This window comes from Crocuta crocuta, unplaced genomic scaffold, assembly GCF_008692635.1.
Source record: "Crocuta crocuta isolate KB4526 unplaced genomic scaffold, BGI_CrCroc_1.0 scaffold30, whole genome shotgun sequence".
NCBI classification, from domain to species: domain Eukaryota; kingdom Metazoa; phylum Chordata; class Mammalia; order Carnivora; family Hyaenidae; genus Crocuta; species Crocuta crocuta.
In genome coordinates this window covers 1,928,480-1,950,136 of record NW_027528345.1, presented here as the reverse complement: position 1 = coordinate 1,950,136, position 21,657 = coordinate 1,928,480, and the positions used below count along the sequence as shown (strand labels likewise).

Genomic DNA, 21,657 nt, shown 5'->3' with positions numbered 1-21,657 from the left:
TCTATACACAGTGCTTGAACTAGGCCTACGTTATAGTTTCAAAAATATCCCTCCCCTCTGTATAACTTCCCATATATAACTCCACAGTGTAATCAGGGGTATGCATGGCAACCAATTTGCCATGAGGTTTGAGAATTCCACTAAAAAAAACTGAAGTATTGAGACCATTTAAGAAAATCTCACTGTGTTCTTTAGAACACGAACAATTAACACCTCAGTATTGTAAACAAGAGCAAAAATATCTGCATTAACATATAGGTCATACTGAGTTTGTCAGTCCCAAAACAAATGACTGGAGAGACAGGGAACTAACATTCTTCCTGAAATATTTCAATTGCACCCCTACACCCAAAGCTGTTTCTCCCTTTTCAGTTATCATCACTCAGACTCAGATTTCAATATAAAACATTGAAGTTATTTTTCTCATTGGAGCTTTATCTCTTCTGTTTTTGTATAGGCATGAACTATAGAGATTTCAGGGACCAGGCAAGTAAAGTAAAAGTTGGCCAGCTGTGGAAGCAGAGAGAACATATCTCATCTACAGAAAGTTAATTTTTCTCAAACAAAACAAAATTTCAGTCTCTAAACTGTTTAGAAACGCTGCTTTATAATATTTCTCAGAAAACTGACTACGCAATTTAAAGAGAGAATCCTGGTATTGACAATAAATTGTGGTTGGAGACAAAAACGTGTGTAGGGAGACCTTACACTAAATTTGAGTCCTGGAAGTATCTTAATTAACTTAAATAATATAAAAATGATTTATCATTGTAAGAATAGCACCAAGTAGAAAAATAGCATAAGAAAATTAAACCTATCAGGAAAAAATATAACTTAACATAAGCATCTTTGCTGAAATTCTCTAAAGATGGATGGATCAGTCTCATTGGCCCTGGAATTAGTGTCTTTATATTCTCCACTATTCACATTAAGGCTATGTGCTGCAAATAGTACAAAGATGATCAGGTTGTCCTAAATGATAGAAAGCACTTGTTTCCTAGGTAAGCATTTTTCTCTAACAGTACCTGCTGGAGTGTCTTTTAATACTAAGCTATCAGTATCTTGGTGGTGTCTCCACCCATCTTCAGCCCTTCCGGGGCCATCAACTCCAGTGTCAAAGGGTGAACCCACAAGAGATTTCTTTCTTCTTTCTGGGTCAGCAAAGTTCAAACTACTGTACAAAAAGCCACCTAATGTGAATAACAGAAGATCATGTTTGAAATACAGTATGGCTACCATGAAAACGCGATTTGACTGTGACTCTTTGAAAGCCATAAGTCATTTCCTCATTACTCTGGCAGTCCTTGCAGTTACATACACAGCTTATTGACATCACTGCCATAACCATATCTTTTTGTCATAGTTCTAAGACTTCAAGAAAGATAAAGAGAACTGTGAAGATTTCACTGCCGTGTGCTAGAAACTCTTCTCACAGACAGGGCGATCACCTCCCCAGCTGCTTCCTCACCATTGCTAGACCCTAAGTACCAGTGTCCCACCTCTCCATTCAAAACAGTCTGCTGTGTTAAATCCACAGTGTCCTTGGCTTAGCAAGAGCCAGTAGAGTTAAAATAACGTACCTACTTCTCTTTTCCGTTTTTCTGCAAAGAAAAAAGATGAAAATATTATATAAATTATAGCATTCACTTCCCTCAGGTGTCAGCTTAAATGTCATCTCAATGAGGCATACTCCGACAATTTAAAATTGCCACCCCCATTCTACCACTCCCAATTATCATGGGGATTTAATTTTTACTTATTCCAGAGATTTTATCACCTTGTAATATACCATATTTACTATTTAGGTTTATTGTTTATTAACAGTCTCCTTCGTCTAGATTTTAAGCTCCATAAGCTCAAGGTTTTTTGCCTGTTTTAGTCACTGAGGTTTCCCAGGTATCTAGATTTGAATCAAACCCATCTGGGCTTCCAGACGTTGGACAATGTCTCTCTTAGAGGCAAGCAACAGGAGTTCCTACTGGAACCACTCAAGTCTCACTCTGGCCTTCCTTGTGCCACGGCTCTCCTCAGAGGGCAAAGAATAAAGGCAGAGGGGGTCAGAGATGCCTGTGTGACTCAGCTGGCTAAGGGACCAACTTTGGCTCAGGTCATGATCTCATGCCTTGTGAGTTTGAGCCCCACATTGGTCTCTCTGCCCACTTTGGTTCCTGTCTCCCTCTCTCCATGCCTCTCTCCAGCTCATGCTTTCTCTCTGTCTTAAAAATAAACAAAAACATAAAAAAAAAAAGGGGGGTGGGGAAGGCAGAGAATCAAGATTCACCAACCGAGAGCCTGTGCCATTTTCCCTCTTCCACTGTAGACCTTACTAAGTCCCCAGGGCCCTATAATCCCCAAGCCTGTTCTCAGGACCTTCATAAGCATCCTTTTCAAGACCATTCCCTTAAGGTTAGACCACATTGCAGTGATGAGAACCCCGTGTCCTGGAGGGAATGATCAGGGAATGCCTGTTTGCGGAAGAAATAGATGGCCCTGAAACACGCAGGCAAGGCATCTCTCTATGTGTAGGACAAAGCCAGAGATGGAAAGAGCAGGGAGATGGACACATTGGCAAGGTCACTGCCCACTTGGCTCCTGTGCGGAATCCAGTGATCTGAAAACTCTGCATTACAATCAGTCCCTTCTAAGTGTTAACAAATAGGTTTTTGTCAAGTGGGAAGAAAAAAACATTTTATTTTAAATTTTGTTCCTTTACGTTTGTGCTAGTCTTTCTAAAAATTTTTTTGAATATTTTATTTATTTTTGAGAGAGAGAGAGAGAGAGAGAGACAGCGTGAGCAGGGGAGGGTCAGAGAGAGAGGGAGACACAGAATCCGAAGCAGGCTCCAGGCTCTGAACTAGCCGCCAGCACAGAGCCTGATGCAGGGCCCAAACCCGCGAACTGTGAGATCATGACCTGAGCTGAAGTTGGACGCTCAACTGACTGAGCCACCCAGGTGCCTGTTGTATGTGCTATTCTTGTTCCTGGTTATGCCCCTGGATATATTTAATACTTCTGAAACAAAGTTTCTTTATCTGTTAGATGGAGACTACATAATAAATGATAATAAAACACTATCCACTTTATAATATGGCTATTAATTAAATGAAAAAATCAGATAAGCTGGAAGCACATAGCATAGTGTCTGGTACATATTAAGCACTCAATAGGGAGCCGGGGCACCTGGGTGGCTCAGTCGGTTAAGCGACCAACTTTGGCTCAGGTCATGATCTTACAGTTCGTGGGTTTGAGCCCCACATCAGACTTGGTGCTGACAGCCCAGAGGCTGAAGCCTGCTTCCGATTATGTCTCCCTCTCTCTCTCTCTGCCCCTTCTATCAAAAATAGGTAAATTTTTTAAAAATTTAAGTACTCAATAGGGAGAGACCACATCTTTTAATATATTTTATTGTCCTCACTAAATTTGTCACAAACTCATGTAGAATTTTTATTTCATTTATTTAATTCATGATAAATATTCACTACACTTATACTTCTCCTGAGTTCAACCCCAGGTATATTAGATCTTTCATTTTATTAAACCTATGTTCCCACTGAACTTACTCATTCTGTTGTTGAAATGAATGGTCTTGTCTTTAGCCAGTGAGCCTACTAACTTATTTGTCCCTTTTTTATATACAAATCTTACTCAGAAATATATTGCCATTGGGGTCACTAGCAGTAATGGTTGCTATGTGTTTTGAATATGCCACATCTTAGACGTGTAACAGTACCTTCCGTAATTATCTCTTTAATCCTCACAGTCTCCCATAAAGGTGATACTGTTATTATTTCCTCACATGTAGATGAGAAAACTGATATTTAAAAGAGGTTGCATAACTTGTCTCAGATCACCTGGCAAAATCTGCCAAGAAATCCTTTTTTTCTTATGCAAAATGTATAATGCCATCACCTAGTTTAAAGACAGATTGCTTATACAATGCTTCAAGATAAATAAAATGTTTACTTCATAGCTCAAAGATAAGTAAAATAATTCATTTATATTTTGCATACATTTTGCACAAATTTTTGAAAGGGTTAACTTACACTCTTTAGACCACAACATGAAATAGAAGAAAGAAATAGATATAATTCTGTTCCTCTACCTTCACTCTATGGAGAAAAACTGCTGGATGAGAGACGTGAATATGCATGAGTTACAGAGAAGGGGATATTTTTTAAATGGCAACAAACAAATTATATTGTCTGAAATCAGTAAAATTGAAAATATTAAAAAACAGGAAGTTATGAATCCCTTTCTCAAATATGTGAAACTTTGTCTCATTAAGGAGTAAAGATTGTGCAGGATAACTTTGCTCTGCAGTTGATCAGCTTTGTGCTGGCTGGTTGAAGCACCCTTGCTTGGCACTTCTATTCATCCAGTGCAGCTCTAGCCTTAAAGATCCTCAGGTCCCTCCCAAATAATACCTAGACCTGGAATGTTCTCTGAGAGACACAGGAAAAAACTCAATTGCTAATAATTTCAGAATATTCTCAGAGAAGTATAGAATTCCAAGTTCTCCCTTGCCTCATTCAAACATCTTGAATAAGGACTTTCAGAAGAATGCTAAAGACTCATATGACCCAATTTATTCTAATTAACAATCAGATTTTGTACACTTGGAAGTAAAGAAACGCTTTCTCTATCATTACAGTGAAACCTAATGAGCCCTGTCCGTAGTTATGATGAGGTGATTTTGTGGTCTTTTTCAGACAACTGACCTGTTACTTATTCTCAGTTTGTGTTTACCTCAAAGGACACATTTTCCAATTACATTTTATTGTATTTAGGTTGTAGAAAAACCCAGGTATCTAAAATATCACAAAAGAAAAACATATAAAAGTAATATTGGGCTATTTTGATTGTTATATATGTTAGACCAGAATCAAATTCAATCTATATTGACATTAGCAAAAATCCTTTTGTCAGATTTAAGAAAATGTCATAAATGCAGTCTTGATTTGCTGCGGCCAATTTTTCATTTTGGTGCATAGGGAAACAAAATAATGGGTAATACTCAATGTTATTCAATTTTCTGAGGGATCTATAGTACAACTAATAGGAATAGGATCAATTTTAATTAAAACAATTTACTAAGAAATTAATCCTGCAATACAAAATACTTCTATAAGAAAAGTACATTCTAGATTAAATATGAAAATATCTGGCCCAGATTATACAAAAACAGTATAGCGTACGATTTTTGTAATAAGGAATATTTCATTTTAAATGTTTTAGTGTTTTTTTCAGGGGAGATCTGTTTTCTCTCCAAATAAAAGCACTGTCACTTTATTGTTGTTTAGTATAAACAAGTATAAGAAAAAAAAGTAATTTACCTGATGTACTTTCAGCTATTTTTCCATCTGAAGAGAAAAAAGGGAGAATTGCTGTCATTAGTAGCTTCTCTGACAGATTTGCCAACAGAAAGTGAATTTTGATTACAGCCATTTCTTGTCCTTAGGGGGTCTTCCCACAGATAGTCTCATTGAATTCAACACTCAGTCATGAATATGGTAATTATCCATTGACCATGGTATATTTATACCCCTCCAGAACACCCCCATAAAGGATAAAGACTCTGCTGGTCCTCCGCCCATTTAAAACACAGCCGAGATGCAAGAATTAGAGCATAGCAAACAAACAATAGTTCTTGGATGACTGAAAAGGTGTAAAGCATTAATTACTATTCTGTTGTGAAATGCAGAAGTTTTAGCAAATGATTTTTTTCAGAGATACTGAATATAACTAACTACTTAATTTGAATAAAATGGCTACAATTTCCATTATACCCCTGAATATAGAAGTCATGTACATGCTACTTACAAATGATTTGTTATCATCAAGGAGAATTTTCCTCATATTTAAGTAAATGGCATGTAAATTTGCAAGCTCAAGTTATAGTTAGTATAGCTCAACTCATGATAAGAGTATAACAAATGAGAATTTACATGTAAGTACACATATTAAGTTATATTTAAAGATAAACATTTTTATCAAATACACAAAAGTTTTGTTTCCCAGATATTTTCTCAAAAATTATGTGAAATAAAACATTTAACAATGGTGGGATGCCTGGGTGGTTCAGTCAGTTAAGTGTCAGACTTCATCTCAGGTCATGATATCACGGTTCATGGGTTCAAGCCCTGCACTGGGCTCTTTGTTCTCAGTACAGAGCCTGCTTCAGATCCTCTGTCCCTCTCTCTGCTCCTCCACCGTTCATTCTCTCTCAAATATAAAAAACTTTTAACAGTGACAAGATAATTTTGCATAATTCCATATTCAAGAAGCCTCAAAGAAACCCACTTTTTTGTGTAACATTTTTATTTTGGTACTTAATGGATTGTAGATTTTTAAATGTTTCTCCATGCTCTATAATCGTCACAAGTTTTCTAAAACCAAACTGCCTACATCATTCAAATAAAAAATCAAAGCATATGGTCTGATACTAATAGAAACTTGCAGAAATTGGACGGTCCTGGAAAATCCAGGACTTAGGTTAGGGTCAGCAAATCTATGCCAGAAACAAAAGCATAAATTAAGTCAAACAGAAAACAGAGCCATTTAGAAGACAGAGTTTCCCATGTGCTCTGATAAATTGTGTGGGAGCCCGACAGTGACCACAGGAAAGCGTGGTTAGGGACGCGGGGATGTGCCTGCGCACGGGACTCCCTGCCTGGGCAAAGCATGCCTGCAAACGGGGTGCTCTGCCAGGAGGCCTGCACACAATATCCAAGTTTAATGGTCTGCTCGCACACGAGGGAACATGCCTTCCTTAGAAATAAGGAGGAGGCTGGAATTGTGAGCAGGCCTCTTAGTAAACATGTTGTGGTCGCTTCCTCCCTTTGCTCCCCCCTGTCCTTGAAATGTGTTTGGCTACTTGCCCTTCTTTGGTAAAGGAATGCATCTTGTAGATTTCAGTTTGTATCCAGTTACCGGGGTATAAAATAAACCGCAAGAGGGGCTTGCGTAGAATTGTTCCTCCGGCCGGAGTTGTGTCTGTGTCTGTCTTTTGTGTGTGTCTTGTCCTTTGTGTCATTTCGTCCGCAACAAATTGTTACTAAAACCAAGTTATATGTAATTACACATACAAATACACATACAAATATTTAGCTGAAGCCTAAAAAACGGTCTGGAGATACATAAAGTAAATCATTCAAAATTAAATTGTACAATAACATTCTCCATTAGGTTAAATACCTGGAAAACTCTAATGATTTAAAAGGTAGTTTGCCACTGCTGCTACACGATCACGGGAACCTTTCCGGGGGTGGGCTGGCACCCAGCCGCAGTCTCTGAGCCTCTGCAGCAGCACGGTCCTGCAAACGTTCCTGGGTGCTGCCAGCATGCGGCCTTGCTCAGTGAGACCCTCCCCCAGAGGATCTGAGCAGGTCGAAGCCACAGTCCCTCAGAAGTGAGCGGTCAGGAAACACAGCCGCGTGTGAGAAAAAACTCAGGAGGGAGGTGCCACCTGGCAACCTGAGGGCGTGGTCACGGACAGTGTAGAAGTGGGTAGTGGATGGAAACTGGAGACAAAGGATGGGTGCAGGATTGCTGGTGGAGAACACAGGGTTTCGATACTAGAGACGGTACCTGGGTGTCGCCATTTTCACCCCTCCCGCGCATGTGCATACACACCAACAGGCATCGCAACGATCCACCCCAGTAAGTTCAGCAGCGCCATCTAGTGGAGAATGGAGCCATTACACTAAGCTCCACCCAACTGGGACAACCTCACTCTTCAGAGCACAAATTTCCCCACCTGCTTAGTTTGTAGACTATAACGTGCTTCATAGTTTGACTTCAAAGGGAAAACGATATAATATCAATACTATTTCAGACTGTCTGCTGGTCCATCCATTCCATTTTCTTTATTTTTTCTTTTTCTTTTCGTTTACTTGAATACAGAAAGAAAAATGTATTTTTATTTTCAATTTTTGTTAAGATTTTCCTTTTTTTCTACTGAATTTTTTACGTTTTGTAAATTTTTAAATTCTATTTTACTTCCATCATTTCAATTTATTCTATTTTATTGTATTCATTTTCTCAAATTTTAAAACATTTTCCTTCTTTCCCCCAGTTTTTACCTAATCAATCAAACTCCTTTCAATATCACCTAAAATTTAGCATCATTTATTTAATTTTGTGTCTGCGTCTTTAAGTTTTTTTAATTTTAATTTTTTTACCTTATTAATTCCTTTTCCTCCTTCAAAATAATGAAATGAAGGAATTCAGCACAAAAGAAAGAGCAGAAAGAAATGACAGCTGGGGACTTAATCAATACAGATACAAGCAAGATGTCTGAGCCAGAATTTAGAGTCACGATAATAAGAATACTAGCTGCGGTTGAAAATAGATTAGAATCCCTCTCTATGGAGATAAAAGAAGTAAAAGCTAGTCAAGATGAAATTTTTAAAAATGCTATAACTGAGCTACATCTCAAATGGATGCCAAGGCGGCAAGGCAGAGCAATGAAATCAGTGACATAGAGGACAAACTTATGGAAAATAATGAAGCAGAAAAAAAAGAGGAAAACTAAAGCAAAAGAACGCACTATAAGAAGAAGATAAATAAGTGACTCCTTAAAAAGGAACAACATCAGAATCATAGGGGTCCTAGAAGATGAAGGGAGAGAGAAAGGGATAGAAGGCCAAATTCTAATTTGGGGAAAGACACAGAAATCAAAATCCAGGAAGCACAGAGGACTTCCACAAGATTCAACAAAAACCGACCATCAACAAGGCATATCATAGTCAAATTCACAAAATACTCAGACAAGAAAAGAATTATGAAAGCAGCAAGGGGAAAAAATCCCTAACCTATAAGGGAAGGCAGATCAGGTTTGCAACAGGCCTGTCCACAGAAACTTGGCAGACCAGAAAGGAGTGACAGGATATATTCAATGTGCTGAATCAGAAAAAAAAAAAAAAATGCAGCCAAAAATTCTTTATCCAGCAAGCTGTCATTCAAAATAGAAGGAGAAATAAAAAGTTTCCCAGACAAACAAAAATTAAAGGAGTTTGTGACCACTAAACCAGTCCTGCAAGAAATTTTAAGGGGGACTCTCTGAGGGGAGAAAAGACAGAAAAAGAAAAAAAGCCAAAAGCAACAAAGACTAGAAAGGACCAGAGAACACCACCAGAAACTCCAACTCTACAGGCAACATAATGGCAATAAAGTTATATCTTTCAGTGCTCACTCTAAATATCAATGGACTAAATGCTCCAATAAAAAGACATAGGATAACAGAATGGATAAGAAAACAAGATCCATCTATATGCTATTTACAAGAGATACACTTTAGCCCTAAAGACACCTTCAGGTTGAAAGTAAGGGGATAGAGAACCATCTATCATGCTAATGGTCAACAATATAAGCCACACTTATATCAGACAATCTAGAATTTAAAATAAAGACTTTAACAAGAGATGGAGAAGGGTATTTTTCATAATTAATGGGTCTATCTACCAAGAAGACATAACAATTGTGAACATTTATGCTCCAAATATGAAAGCACCCAGATATATAAAATAATTAATTGCAAACATAAAGAAACTCATTGATAGCAATACCATAATACTAGGGGACTTCAACACTTCACTTACAGCAATGGACAGGTCATCCAAACAGAAAATCAACAAGGAAACAATGGCTTTGAATGATACACTGGGCACAGATCATCTAAACAGAAAATCAACAAGGAAACATGGCTTTGAATGACACACTGAGCCAGATGGACTTAACAGATATATTCAGAACATTTCATCCTAAAGCAGCGGAATATACTTTCTTCTCCAGTGCACATGGAACTTTCTCCAGAATAGATCACATACCGGGACACAAATGAGCCCTTACAAGTACAAAAAGATCAAGATCATATCATGCATATTTTCAGACCACAATCCTATGAAACTCAAAATCAACCACAAAAAGGAAATTTAGAAAGGTAACAAATACTTGGAGACTAAAGAATATGCTACTGGAGAATGAATGGGCTAACCCAGAAGTTAAAGAGGAAATTAAAAAGTGCCTGGAAGCCAATGAAAATAATAACACCACAGCCCGAAACCTCTAGAGTGTAGCAAAGGCAATCATAAGAGGGAAGTATATAGCAATCCAAGCCTTCCTAAAGCAGGAAGAAAGGGCTCAGATACACAAGGTAACCTTATACCTTAAAGAGCTGAAGAAAGGACAGCAAATAAAACCCCAAACCAGCAGAAGACAGGAAATAATAAAGATTAGATCAGAAACCATTGTATCAAAACCAAAACAAACAGTAGAACAGATTAATGAAACCAGAAGCTGGTTCTTTGAAAGAAATAACAAAATTGATAAACCACTAGCCAGTTTTATCAAAAAGGAAAGGACCCCAAAAAAAATCAATAAGGAAAGAGGAGAGATCACAGCCAACACAGCAGAAAGACAAACAATAAGAAGAGAATATTATGAGCAATTATATGTCAATAAAATGGGCAATCTGGAAGAAATGGACAAATTCCTAGGAACATACAAACTACCAAAACTGAAACAGGAAGAAATAGAAAATTTGAACAGACCCACAACCAGTAAAGAAATTGAATTAGTAACCAAAAATCTCCCAAATAACAAGAATCCAGGGCCAGATGGCCTTCCAGGGGAATTCTACCAAACATTTAAGGAAGAATTAACACCTATTTTCTTGAAGCTGTTCCAAAAACTAGAAATGGAAGGAAAACTTCCAAACTCTTTCTATGAACCCAGCATTACCTTGATTCCAGAACCACACAAAGACCTCACTAAAAAGGAGAACTATAGACCAATTTCCCTGATAATCATGGATGCAAAAATCTTCAACAAAATACTAGCCAACTGGATACAACAATACATTAAAAGAATTATTCACCACAACCAAGTGGGATTTATACCTAGGATGCAGGGCTCGTTTAATATCCACAAAGCAATCAATGTGATTCATCACATCAATAAAAAAAAAGGACAAGAACCACATGATCCTCTCAATAGACGTGGAGAAAGCATTTGACAAAATACAGAATCCTTTCTTGATCAAAACCCTCAAGAACGTAGGGATAGAAGAAGCATACCTCAAGATCATAAAAGCCGTATATGAAAGACCCAATGCTGATATCATCCTGAATGGGGAAAAACAGAGCTTTCCCCCTAAGGTCAAGAACAAGACAGGGATGCCCACTCTCACCACTGTTATTCAACATAATATTGGAAGTCTTAGCCTCAGAAATCAGACAACACAAAGAAATAAAAGGCATCCAAATTGGCCAGGAGGAGGTCAAACTTCCACTCTTTGCAGATGACATGATACTGCATAAGGAAAACCTAAAGGATTCCACAAAAAAAAAAAACAAAAACAAAAAAAAAAACCAAAAACCAAAAAACAAAACAAAACAAAAAAAACAACTGCTAGAACTTATCCATGAACTCAATAAGTGGCAGGATATAAAATCAATGCACAGAAATTGGTTGCATTCCTAAACACCAACAATGAAGCAACAGAAAGAGAAATCAGGAATCTATCCCATTTACAATTGCACCAAAAACCATAAAATACCTAGAAATAAATCTAACCAAAGAGGTGTAAAATCTATACACTGAAAACTGTAGAAAGCTTATGAAAGAAATTGAAGAAGACACCAAAAAATGGAAAAATATTCCATGCTCCTAGATAGGAAGAACAAATATTGTTAAAATGTCAATACTACAGGGGCGCCTGGGTGGTTCAGTCGGTTGGGCGTCCGACTTCAGCTCAGGTTGTGATCTCATGGTTCGTGGGTTTGAGCCCCATGTCTAGCACTGTGCTGATAGCTAGCTCAGAGCCTGAAGCCTGTTTCGGATTCTGAGTCTCCCTCTCTCTCTGACTCTCCCCTGCTCACGCTGTCTCTCAGAAATAAATTTAAAAACACTAAAAAATGTCAATACTTCTAATATGCAATGCAATCCCTATCAAAATAATACCAGTATTCTTTACAGAGCTAGAACAAACAATTCTAAAATTTGTATGGAACCAGAAAAGACCCTGAATCAGCAAAGCAATCTTGAAAAAGAAAACCAAATCTTGGAGGCATCACAATCCCAGACTTCAAGCTGTATTACAAAGCTGTATTACAAAGCTGTAATATCAAGACAGTATGGTACTGGTACAAAAACAGACACTCAGATCAATGGAACAGAATAGAGAACTCAGAAATAGACCCACAAATGTATGGTCAACTAATCTTTGACAAAGCAGGAAAGAATAGTCTATGGAATAAAGACAGTCTCTTCAGCAAGTGGTGCTGGGAAAGCTGGAAAATGACTTGCAGAAAAACGTGAACCTGGACCACTTTCTTATACCCTACACAAAAATAAAGCTCAAAATGGATGAAAGACCTAAATGTAAGACAGAAAGCCATCAAAATCCTCGAGGAGAAAGCAGGGAAAAACCTTTTTGACCTTGGTCACAGCAACTTCTTACTCAACACGTTTCTGGAGGCAAGGGAAACAAAAGCAAAAATGAACTATTGGGGCCTCATCAAAATAAAATCTTCTGCACAGCAAAGGAAATAATCAGTAAAAGTCAACTGATGGAATGGGAGAAGATATTTGCAAATGATGCGTCAGAAAAAGGATTAGTATACAAAATCTATAAAGAAATTATCAAACTCAACACCCCAAAACCAAATAATCCAGTGAAGAAATGGGCTACAAACAAAAATAGACACTTCTCAGAGAAGACATCCAGATGGTCAGCAGACACATGAAATGATGCTCAACATCATTCATCATCAGGAAAATACAAATCAAAACTACAATGAGATATCACCTCACACCTGTCAGAATGGTAAACCTTAACAACTCAGGCAACAACAGATGTTGGCAAGGATGCAGAGAAAGAGGATCTCTTTGGCACTGCTGGTGGGAATGCACACTGGTGCAGCCACTCCGGAAAACAGTATGGATGTTTNATCAAACTCAACACCCCAAAACCAAATAATCCAGTGAAGAAATGGGCTACAAACAAAAATAGACACTTCTCAGAGAAGACATCCAGATGGTCAGCAGACACATGAAATGATGCTCAACATCATTCATCATCAGGAAAATACAAATCAAAACTACAATGAGATATCACCTCACACCTGTCAGAATGGTAAACCTTAACAACTCAGGCAACAACAGATGTTGGCAAGGATGCAGAGAAAGAGGATCTCTTTGGCACTGCTGGTGGGAATGCACACTGGTGCAGCCACTCCGGAAAACAGTATGGATGTTTCTCAAAAATTAAAAATAGAGCTACCCTATGACCCAGCAATTGCACTTTATAGTGTATATATATATATATGGAGTGTGTATATATATATGGAGTGTATATATATATATATATGGAGTGTATATATATATATATGGAGTGTATATATATATGGAGTGTATATATATATATATATATGGAGTGTATATATATATATGGAGTATATATATGTATATATATGGAGTATATATATGTATATATATGGAGTATATATAGAGAGAGAGTATATATATGTATATATATATATATATATATATATGGAGTATTACTCAGCAATCAAAAAGAATGAAACCTTGCCATTTGCAACTACATGGATGGAACTAGAGGGTATTATGCTAAGCAAAATTACTCAGAAAAAGACAAGTATCATATGACTTTACTCATATGAAGACTTTAAGATACAAAAGAGATGGACAGAAGGGAAGGGAAGCAAAAATAATATAAAAACAGGGAAGGAGACAAAAACAGAGACTCTTAAATATGGAGAAAAACCAGAGGGTTACTGAAGGGGGTGTGGGAGGGGGAATGGGCTAAATGGGTAAGGGGCATTAAAGAATCTACTCTTGAAATCATTGTTGCAGTATTGCTAACTAACTTGGAGGCAAATTAAAAATAAATAAATAAANTTTGCAGTCCAAAAGTCATTCCCAAATCCTCTTGAAATAAATAGAGATGTTACAAAACCCATGTGTGAACTTTATCCATCAGAAAGATATCCCACAGGCCCCACTCACCATGGACTGTCTTACAACAGATGCAAGACTAAGGAGCTTGTGGCTCCTGGAGAACTCACCACTCCTGATTTTGACCCAGGTCATAATCTCATCATTCTTGAGAACAAGCCCTGCATCAGGTCCAAACTGACAGTGCAGAGCCTGCTTGGGATTCTTTCTCCCTCTCTCTGCCCCTCTCCTGCTCGTGTTCTCTGTCTCTTGCTCTCAAAATAAATAAACACTTTTTAAAAAGACTAAGGAGCTTGAATCAATGGTATTATCATCCCATTAGACTGAAAGCAAAGAGTACGAATTGGAACTGGGTATAAAAAAAGACATAATAACCCTATCAAGATATAGAGTTAATGGGGATCCTGAGTGTCACAATCGATTAAGCATCAAGCTTTGGCTCAGGGTATGATCTCATGGCTTGTGGGTTTGAGCCCTGCGTCGAGCTCTGTGCTGACAGCTTAGAGACTGGATCTTGCTTCAGATTCTTTGTCTCCCACTCTTTCTGCTCCTCCCTGTTCACTTGCTCTCTCTCTTTCTCTCTCAAAGATATATAAACATAAAAAAAGATATAGAGTTAAATGTTTAACAAAAATAAGAAGACAGGACCATGGGGGAGGAGAAGGGGAAAAATAGTGGTGGAGAGGGAGGGAGGCAAACCATGAGAGACTCTTGAATGCCGAGAACAAACCGAGGGCTGATGGGGGTCGGGGGGAGTGGAAGGGGGGTGATGGGCATGGAGGAGGGCACTTGTGGGGATGAGCACTGGGTATTATATGGAAACCACCCTGACAATAAACTATTAAAAATTAAAAAAAAAAAGAAATGAAAAGACAGAAAGGCAAATCAAAAGCAGAAACTTAGAAACCATCTTTAGACTAGGGCCCAACTATCTTACACACAGCATTAGATTCCAAGGGCATCATTGCATGATATATAATATGATAATTGGCATTCATTTTTATGTCCCCCCAAAAAGATTAGACGATGTTCAGAAGTCCCTTGTCTTCTTGGGCAAAAAGATAGAGTATCTGTAGGTCATTTCAGAAATTTTACTTTGCAAAAAATTTGGTTATTTTCATATGGAAAATTCTTGTGTGCAGAACAAATCCTATCTATAATCCCAAATTATATTTTAATTCAAAAGAAATATGATCTGATTACCTGTTCCATTACAGACATTGTTATCAGCATTGTGAATACCCAACAAACAGCATAGAGCAAAATCTTATCCTTGAGGAGTTTGCAATCATGGAGATAAATGAATAAAGAGTCATCGTAGTTCATTCCCAAATCAAGTTTATACAAAACGCATTGATTTCTGTATTCTATGATGGCAAGAATGTAAATTGGTTTAGCTATTAGAGTAAATGGTCTGGAGGTTTTCAAAAAATAAAAATAGAATGACCATATGACCCAGAAATTCTACTTCTGGATAAATATCCCAAAGGAAATTAAATCACTCTCTCAAAGAGATATCGGCACTACCATGTTCATTCCAACATTATTCATAATAGCCAATAACCTAAATGTCCATCAACAGATGAATGGCTAAAGAAAGTGTGGTATATATACACGTGGAATACTATTCTACCATAATAAAAGAAAATCCTGCCATTTGGGACAACATGGATGGGCTTTAAGGCATTATGCTAAGGGAAATAAGACAGAGAAAGACAAATACTGTATAATCTCATTTTTATGTGGAATCTAAAAACATTGAACTCATAGAAAAAAAGTAAAGTGGTGTTTGCCAGGGTTTAGGGGTTGGGATAAATGGAGTGATGTTTATCAAAGGTCACAAACTTCTAGTTCTAAGATGAATAAGATCTGGGAACCTAATGAATAGCTCTTTAACTATAGTTAGTAATACCGTATTGTATACTTGACAGTGGCTAAGAGAATAGATCATAAAATTTCTCACTACACACACAAAGGTGACATGATAAAGGCACAGAATAACCGTATTGTGGTAATCATTTTACAACATATACATGTATCAAACCATGTTGTATATTTTAAACTTACACAATGTTATATGTCAGTTGTATCTCAACAAGCCTGTAAAAAAATCCCTATGTTCGAAAAGAAGCAGGCTCAAAATACACCTTGATATCTCAAAGTAAAGATTAATTTCTGAAAGATACAGACCTGATTTCTGTCTGTAAAACAGGGTTTCTCCATCTATTAAAAAAGAAGAAAAACAAAGCAATAAAAATTAGGTCATTTTATACTTCTCTATACCATATTTTTAATAAGAAAATAATATTCTTCTTGTTTCCATTCTTTTAAATTCAACCCAAGCAATCTACTTTTTATATCTAAAAATTATGGTTTTTTAGTATTGGGATTCTCTGTTTCCTTCTTTCTCTGCCTCTCCCCTGCTCACACTCTCTCACTTTCTTTCTCAGAAATAAATAGGGGTGCCTGGGTGGTTCAGTTGGTTGAGCATCTGACTTTTGATTTCCATTCAGGTCATGATCTCCTGGTTCTGGAGTTCCAGCCCCATGCAGAATCCTGCATTGGGTTCTGTGCTGGTGGTGCGGAGCCTGCTTGGGATTCTCTCTCTCTCTCTCTCTCTCTCTCTCTCTCTGTCTCTGTCTCTTCCTCTCCCCACCCCCGTCTCTCCCTCTCTCTGCCCCTCCCCACACTCTCACAGTCTCTTCCTTTCTTTCAAAATAAGTAAACTTAAAAAAGATAAAAATAAAAAAATATTAAAAAAATAAATTTGAATATACATATCTATATCATGCCAGATCTAGATCTCATATCACTCAAGTTTTTCCCCCCGATAAGTCAGGGTACTATTTTGTTGTTTTGCTTTTCTTCTTTTCTTAGTACAGTTACGGTTACTCAAACAATATAATTTTTTCTTCTGAATGAATACATGAATGCCTCCTACATATCTGCCTTTACCAACTTCCAGTCCTGAAACCTTTACCATTCTATAACCTACAGAAAAAAAGGGAGTCTGTGTTTGGAATATAGATCTCACTGACTAAGGAACAAAAATTCATTTCAACTAAGGCAATTGGAATTTCTGCAGAATATTTTCCAGGTATTTCTTATAAATCAACATGGCTTTATTAATACATGTAATCTCTTCTTTTTGCTTAAAATAAAAAACACACCAACCAGGGTGTCTGGATGGCTCAATTGGTTAAGTGTCCAACTCTTGATTTTGGCTCAGGTCATGATCTCACAGTTCATGAGATTGAACCCCAGGATGAGCTTTGCCCTGACAGTGCAGACCCTGCTTGGGATTCTCTTTCCCTTGCTCTCTGCAACCTTCCCCGCTCACACACTTGCTCTCTCGCTCTCGCTCTCTCTCTCTCTCTCTCCATAAACATTAAAAATCACCAATCTATGGAAATCCTATTGAAATATTCATAAACATTCTTAAAGCTACCATTGATATTTAAGAATTTACTTTAGAAATTCTCTCCAATTCTCTGGTGAACTTAATATGCTTTACTAAATACTTTTAAGACACTTTGCTGTGATACGATATCATTTAATAAATGCTTTGAAAATAAGTTGTACACTGTTATTTAAGAAATAAACACATTTATGCAAAGTAGAAACAGAGTATAACAAAGTGATATATAAGATTATGAAGGTCACCGTTACTTGAATATTCATTTTCTGATGGTCCATCAGATGATTTCCCAGGTAGTTGGATTAAAGATAAAAATATTTTCTCTTAATCATAGTCCACCACATTCTAGCTTCTCACAAAAAAGTAAACAGTACCCTACTCCTAAACTTAGAAAATAGATTTTAAATTTAGATATAGAATGAATCTCTCCCCCTTTTACTGACCTTTCCCCGTATGTTCAGATGTTACTGCTTTTCTTCCCTGTTTAGATACAGAACTAAAGAGCAAGAAATACATTTGTTTCTAAAGATTTTTATCCATTTTGCTCAATTTTTAATTAACAAAATTAATGATGTCCTACTTTTCAGTTAATTTTAGAAATTAATTGACTTCATGAAATATCCAGAAGATTTGTTACTTTAAGAAATGTTTTTTCCTACACAATTTTTTTTTGTGGTAAACCAGGCTTTTAATTGGTGGTACTTTCATAATTTGTAAACATTGCAATGATCTATGTGGGTCTTTAGTCTAAATGCGGATTTTAAGCTCAAGATAGATTCATCAAAAGATAAATTATGATAACAATGAATAACAAAAATAGGGGCGCCTGGGTGGCTCAGTCGGTCGAGCGACCAGCTTCGGCTCAGGTCATGATTTCGCAGTTCGTGGGTTTGAGCCTCGTGTCGGGCTCTGTGCTGACAGCTCAGAGCCTGGAGCCTGCTTCAGATTCCGTGTCTCCCTCTCTCTCTCTGCCCCTCCCTTGCTCATGCTCTGTTTCTCTCTGTCTCAAAAATAAGTAAACTATTAAAAAAAAAGGAATAACAAAAATAATACCTTGTGCATCTAGAGTAACCTATTCATTAATATTTCCTTAAACTTATAAAACCTGAATAGGATGAAAATCTAGTTTTCTTATTATCCTACTATTCTTACTTACTATCCTAGTGAGATAAAGGAAAGTTTTCCAATAGAGAAAAATATTTGAAGTAGAGAACACTAAACATTTAGGCAAACATATAAATGGGTCTATCAAAGTTGAAATGATTCTTTAAATTAGTCTCTTACCTTTGCAGAAGATGCAAAGGGCCACAACCAAATACAAAAATATCAATTTCATGGTGGTGATTTGGGGTCTACAAATGGGGACCAGTCATCCTGAAGAACCAAATCCATGAGGGACCCTGTAACTGGAGGTTTTATACCATTACCACTGTCTCTTGTCATGGGCTAGGTGTGGTAGAGTTAGTGATGATAGAGCAAAGATAAATATCATAGCATGCCAAAGTTGAAATCCGTTTCAAGTCAGTTTAGTGTCTTATTTCTGTGACATCGTCTCTCTTGGATCAAGTCCAGCTCACGCCAAACCCAGACCATGCCTTCTTGCCACCCTGTGCAAACAGCAAAGGCAGGAACTAAAAGCCCCAGGATTAAAAACCAAATATGCCAATGGTCGACATTTGTCTGTACCCTATTAATCATTGCAAAAGTCTTAATACCTCAAGAAACTCAAATAGTGTGATTAAATATTGTAATATTATCTCTCCCTTAACAACGAAGTGTATTTTAAACATTAACCTATCTTGAAACAAAGAACTCTTTACTTATCAATATATTATTAGGTATTTCCTTGCAGAAGTATATAATTATCACATAGGTATAAGTATAGGAGTAGATATAATTAGACATACAGTGCACTACTGTTACTGTAATAGCTTTATTCCTCATGAGGACACATGGTGTCCAATGATCTTCATGTTTAGCATGAACTTTATAATCATGTATGTAAATAACTAGAAGACATGAAAATGAGAACAAAAGAAAAAGAATGTTTTAGAACAAAAATAAAGAGAAAATACTACCCATGAATTATATATGTAGATATTCTGGGGTAGGGGCAGGAAGTTCAAGTCATGATCTTGTGGTCTAGTCCATGCTAAGCAGGGTAGAGATGACTGACAATTAAAGGTGGACCTGAAGCATAGAAGGGTCAACTCCATAGCTTTGATGATGCATCTCTTTCTCATCTGCTCCCAATCACCATCAAGGAATGGTGTCAGTACACTTGTGGGGAACATAGCATAACGTATAAATTTGTCAAATTACTAGGTTGTAAACCTTAAACTGATATAACATTGTGTGTCCACTATACTTAAATAAAATTTAAAAAAGAAAAGGATTTCAGTAACCAAAGGGAAAACAATTCTCAATTTCTCTCTCCAGAAAAGCAGAAAAATCCCAGGAAAAGGGGAAAACTATGGATAAGCATCCCTTTCCTTCTCTTTTGTCCACTCGTTCTCAACTAATCTGAAGGAAATAAATGATACCTGCATTCTCAGGGGGCTTTACCAATACAGACTGAATGCTTTTACTCACGAGCTTCTTGTCGTCATCAAATCTTAGTCTACTAATTGATTCCTTTATCATTTTGAAACGGGACAGAATTCAACAGGTTTAAAGATTTTAAATGCATTCTCCTGTTTAAGATAATGCATTTACTGAAGGCCATGCATTTTAAAATCTGACATCAGTACAGTAGCAGAGTTTTCCTCGTGGGGCAGGGATTTGGAGGGTGGGCAAACAAGACTCAGGAGGGCTGTGGAGGGGGCTTACTCCATGAGCAGAAAAGGAGGTAACAGAGGTTGGAGGGGCTAAAGACTGGCTTCCACTGACTTTATAGTTTTTCCAAACCCCAGATCTGACTCTTTAAATACTTGGCAAATAAAGACTGTATATTGAGGATTTTTCTCCAACACAGAAAAAAAAGTATAGTTAAAGGGGGACATTGCCCTTTTGACTCATTTGAACACTGCCATTTATGATGTTGTTGTTGTTTAATCATACATGACTTCATTGTGAAGATTTGGTCTTGGAGAGCCCATTTTTCAGATTGTCATTATGACATTATTGTTCTGCTATATGTCGACAGTGGGCCTAGATACATAGACCAGAATGAAATGAAGTTACTTTGAGACTTTGGGGTAACTATGAATACATGCAAGATGGGAACTTTCCCATAAGCAGGCTTCAGGTGAAATGCTATGAAAGCTCCAAGGAAGGTGGCCTTCTTTTAGCCTGGGAGAATCAGGGAATTTTTCATGGAGAAGATAGTTTAAGAGTTGAACCTGAGAAAAGCAGATAAAACCTGGACATTCAGAACCAGGGGGGATTCCAAGTGGAAAATGCATTATGAAAAAGTCAAATGCAATTTCAAGCATTCTAATGTCTTACCACCTACTTCTCTTTCTAGGTCCCTTGTTCTAGCAGTGAGATTCCAAGAATCTGCTGATTCCACTGGGGCCTACAGTCTGTGATTCTGCTTCATTTCATCAATCCTCACTCCCCCCGACAATTCAAGTACCCTCTTACTTGGCTCACATTCTGCAGTGAGTTCTTATCATCATTCCCTAGCATGTGCCCTTAATTCCCTTGAGCCTCTCCACCCTGAGCCCCTGTGCTTGCTTTATTGGCAAAGCCCCAACCATGGTTTAAATTAAACTCATTTCTTTCCCCTATCTAAACCAGGCAGATGAATGTGACAGGATAAAAATACAGTCATGCTAATTTGTCTCTCTTAAATCTATTACCCCAACTGGGCCCTTAAGATAGTCAGGCAATTATATTTTCGAGTCTGTTTTCTCTTCTCTTCTCCAATATCCAATGCCTCCTTTCCATCCTCCTTCTCAATTAATGACCCTACTTCAATTTTACTGGGCAAATATGAGCTATCACATTCTTGTTAACACACAAGAAGTCTCTGTGTTACCATGGAAGGTCAATGCTCCCATTTACACACTGGATTCCATCCAAGAACATTAATGCCAATAATTTGCTCACCTCTGTCCACATCCCTAAGGTTTCTTTCCTCTTTTGGATTAATTCCAACAGTATAAATACTTGCTGTTATTTGTTCTAAGAAAAATAAATATAACAAAAAATTAGCTTTATGGTATCTGAATTATATCTCAATGAAGCTATTTTTTTAAAAAGCTATTGAGTTCACTTCCCTCCCTGCTCTCTTCCCGTTTCCCTTCTCCCCTTAATTG

General features: G+C 37.3%; 1 protein-coding gene across 1 annotated transcript in view; it reads right to left on the bottom strand.

Annotated features, from left to right (window-relative positions):
• LOC144222944 (mucin-19-like) overlaps positions 1-21,657 on the bottom strand; it is a 73,736-nt gene that overhangs the window by 51,776 nt on the left and 303 nt on the right. The window contains exons 2-4 of the mRNA XM_077753654.1: positions 21,449-21,523; positions 1,581-1,601; positions 1,026-1,190 (exon numbers count right to left, since the gene is read on the bottom strand). Coding sequence (XP_077609780.1) covers positions 1,026-1,190; positions 1,581-1,601; positions 21,449-21,523 — 261 coding nt within the window. The remainder of the gene's footprint in view (positions 1-1,025; positions 1,191-1,580; positions 1,602-21,448; positions 21,524-21,657) is intronic.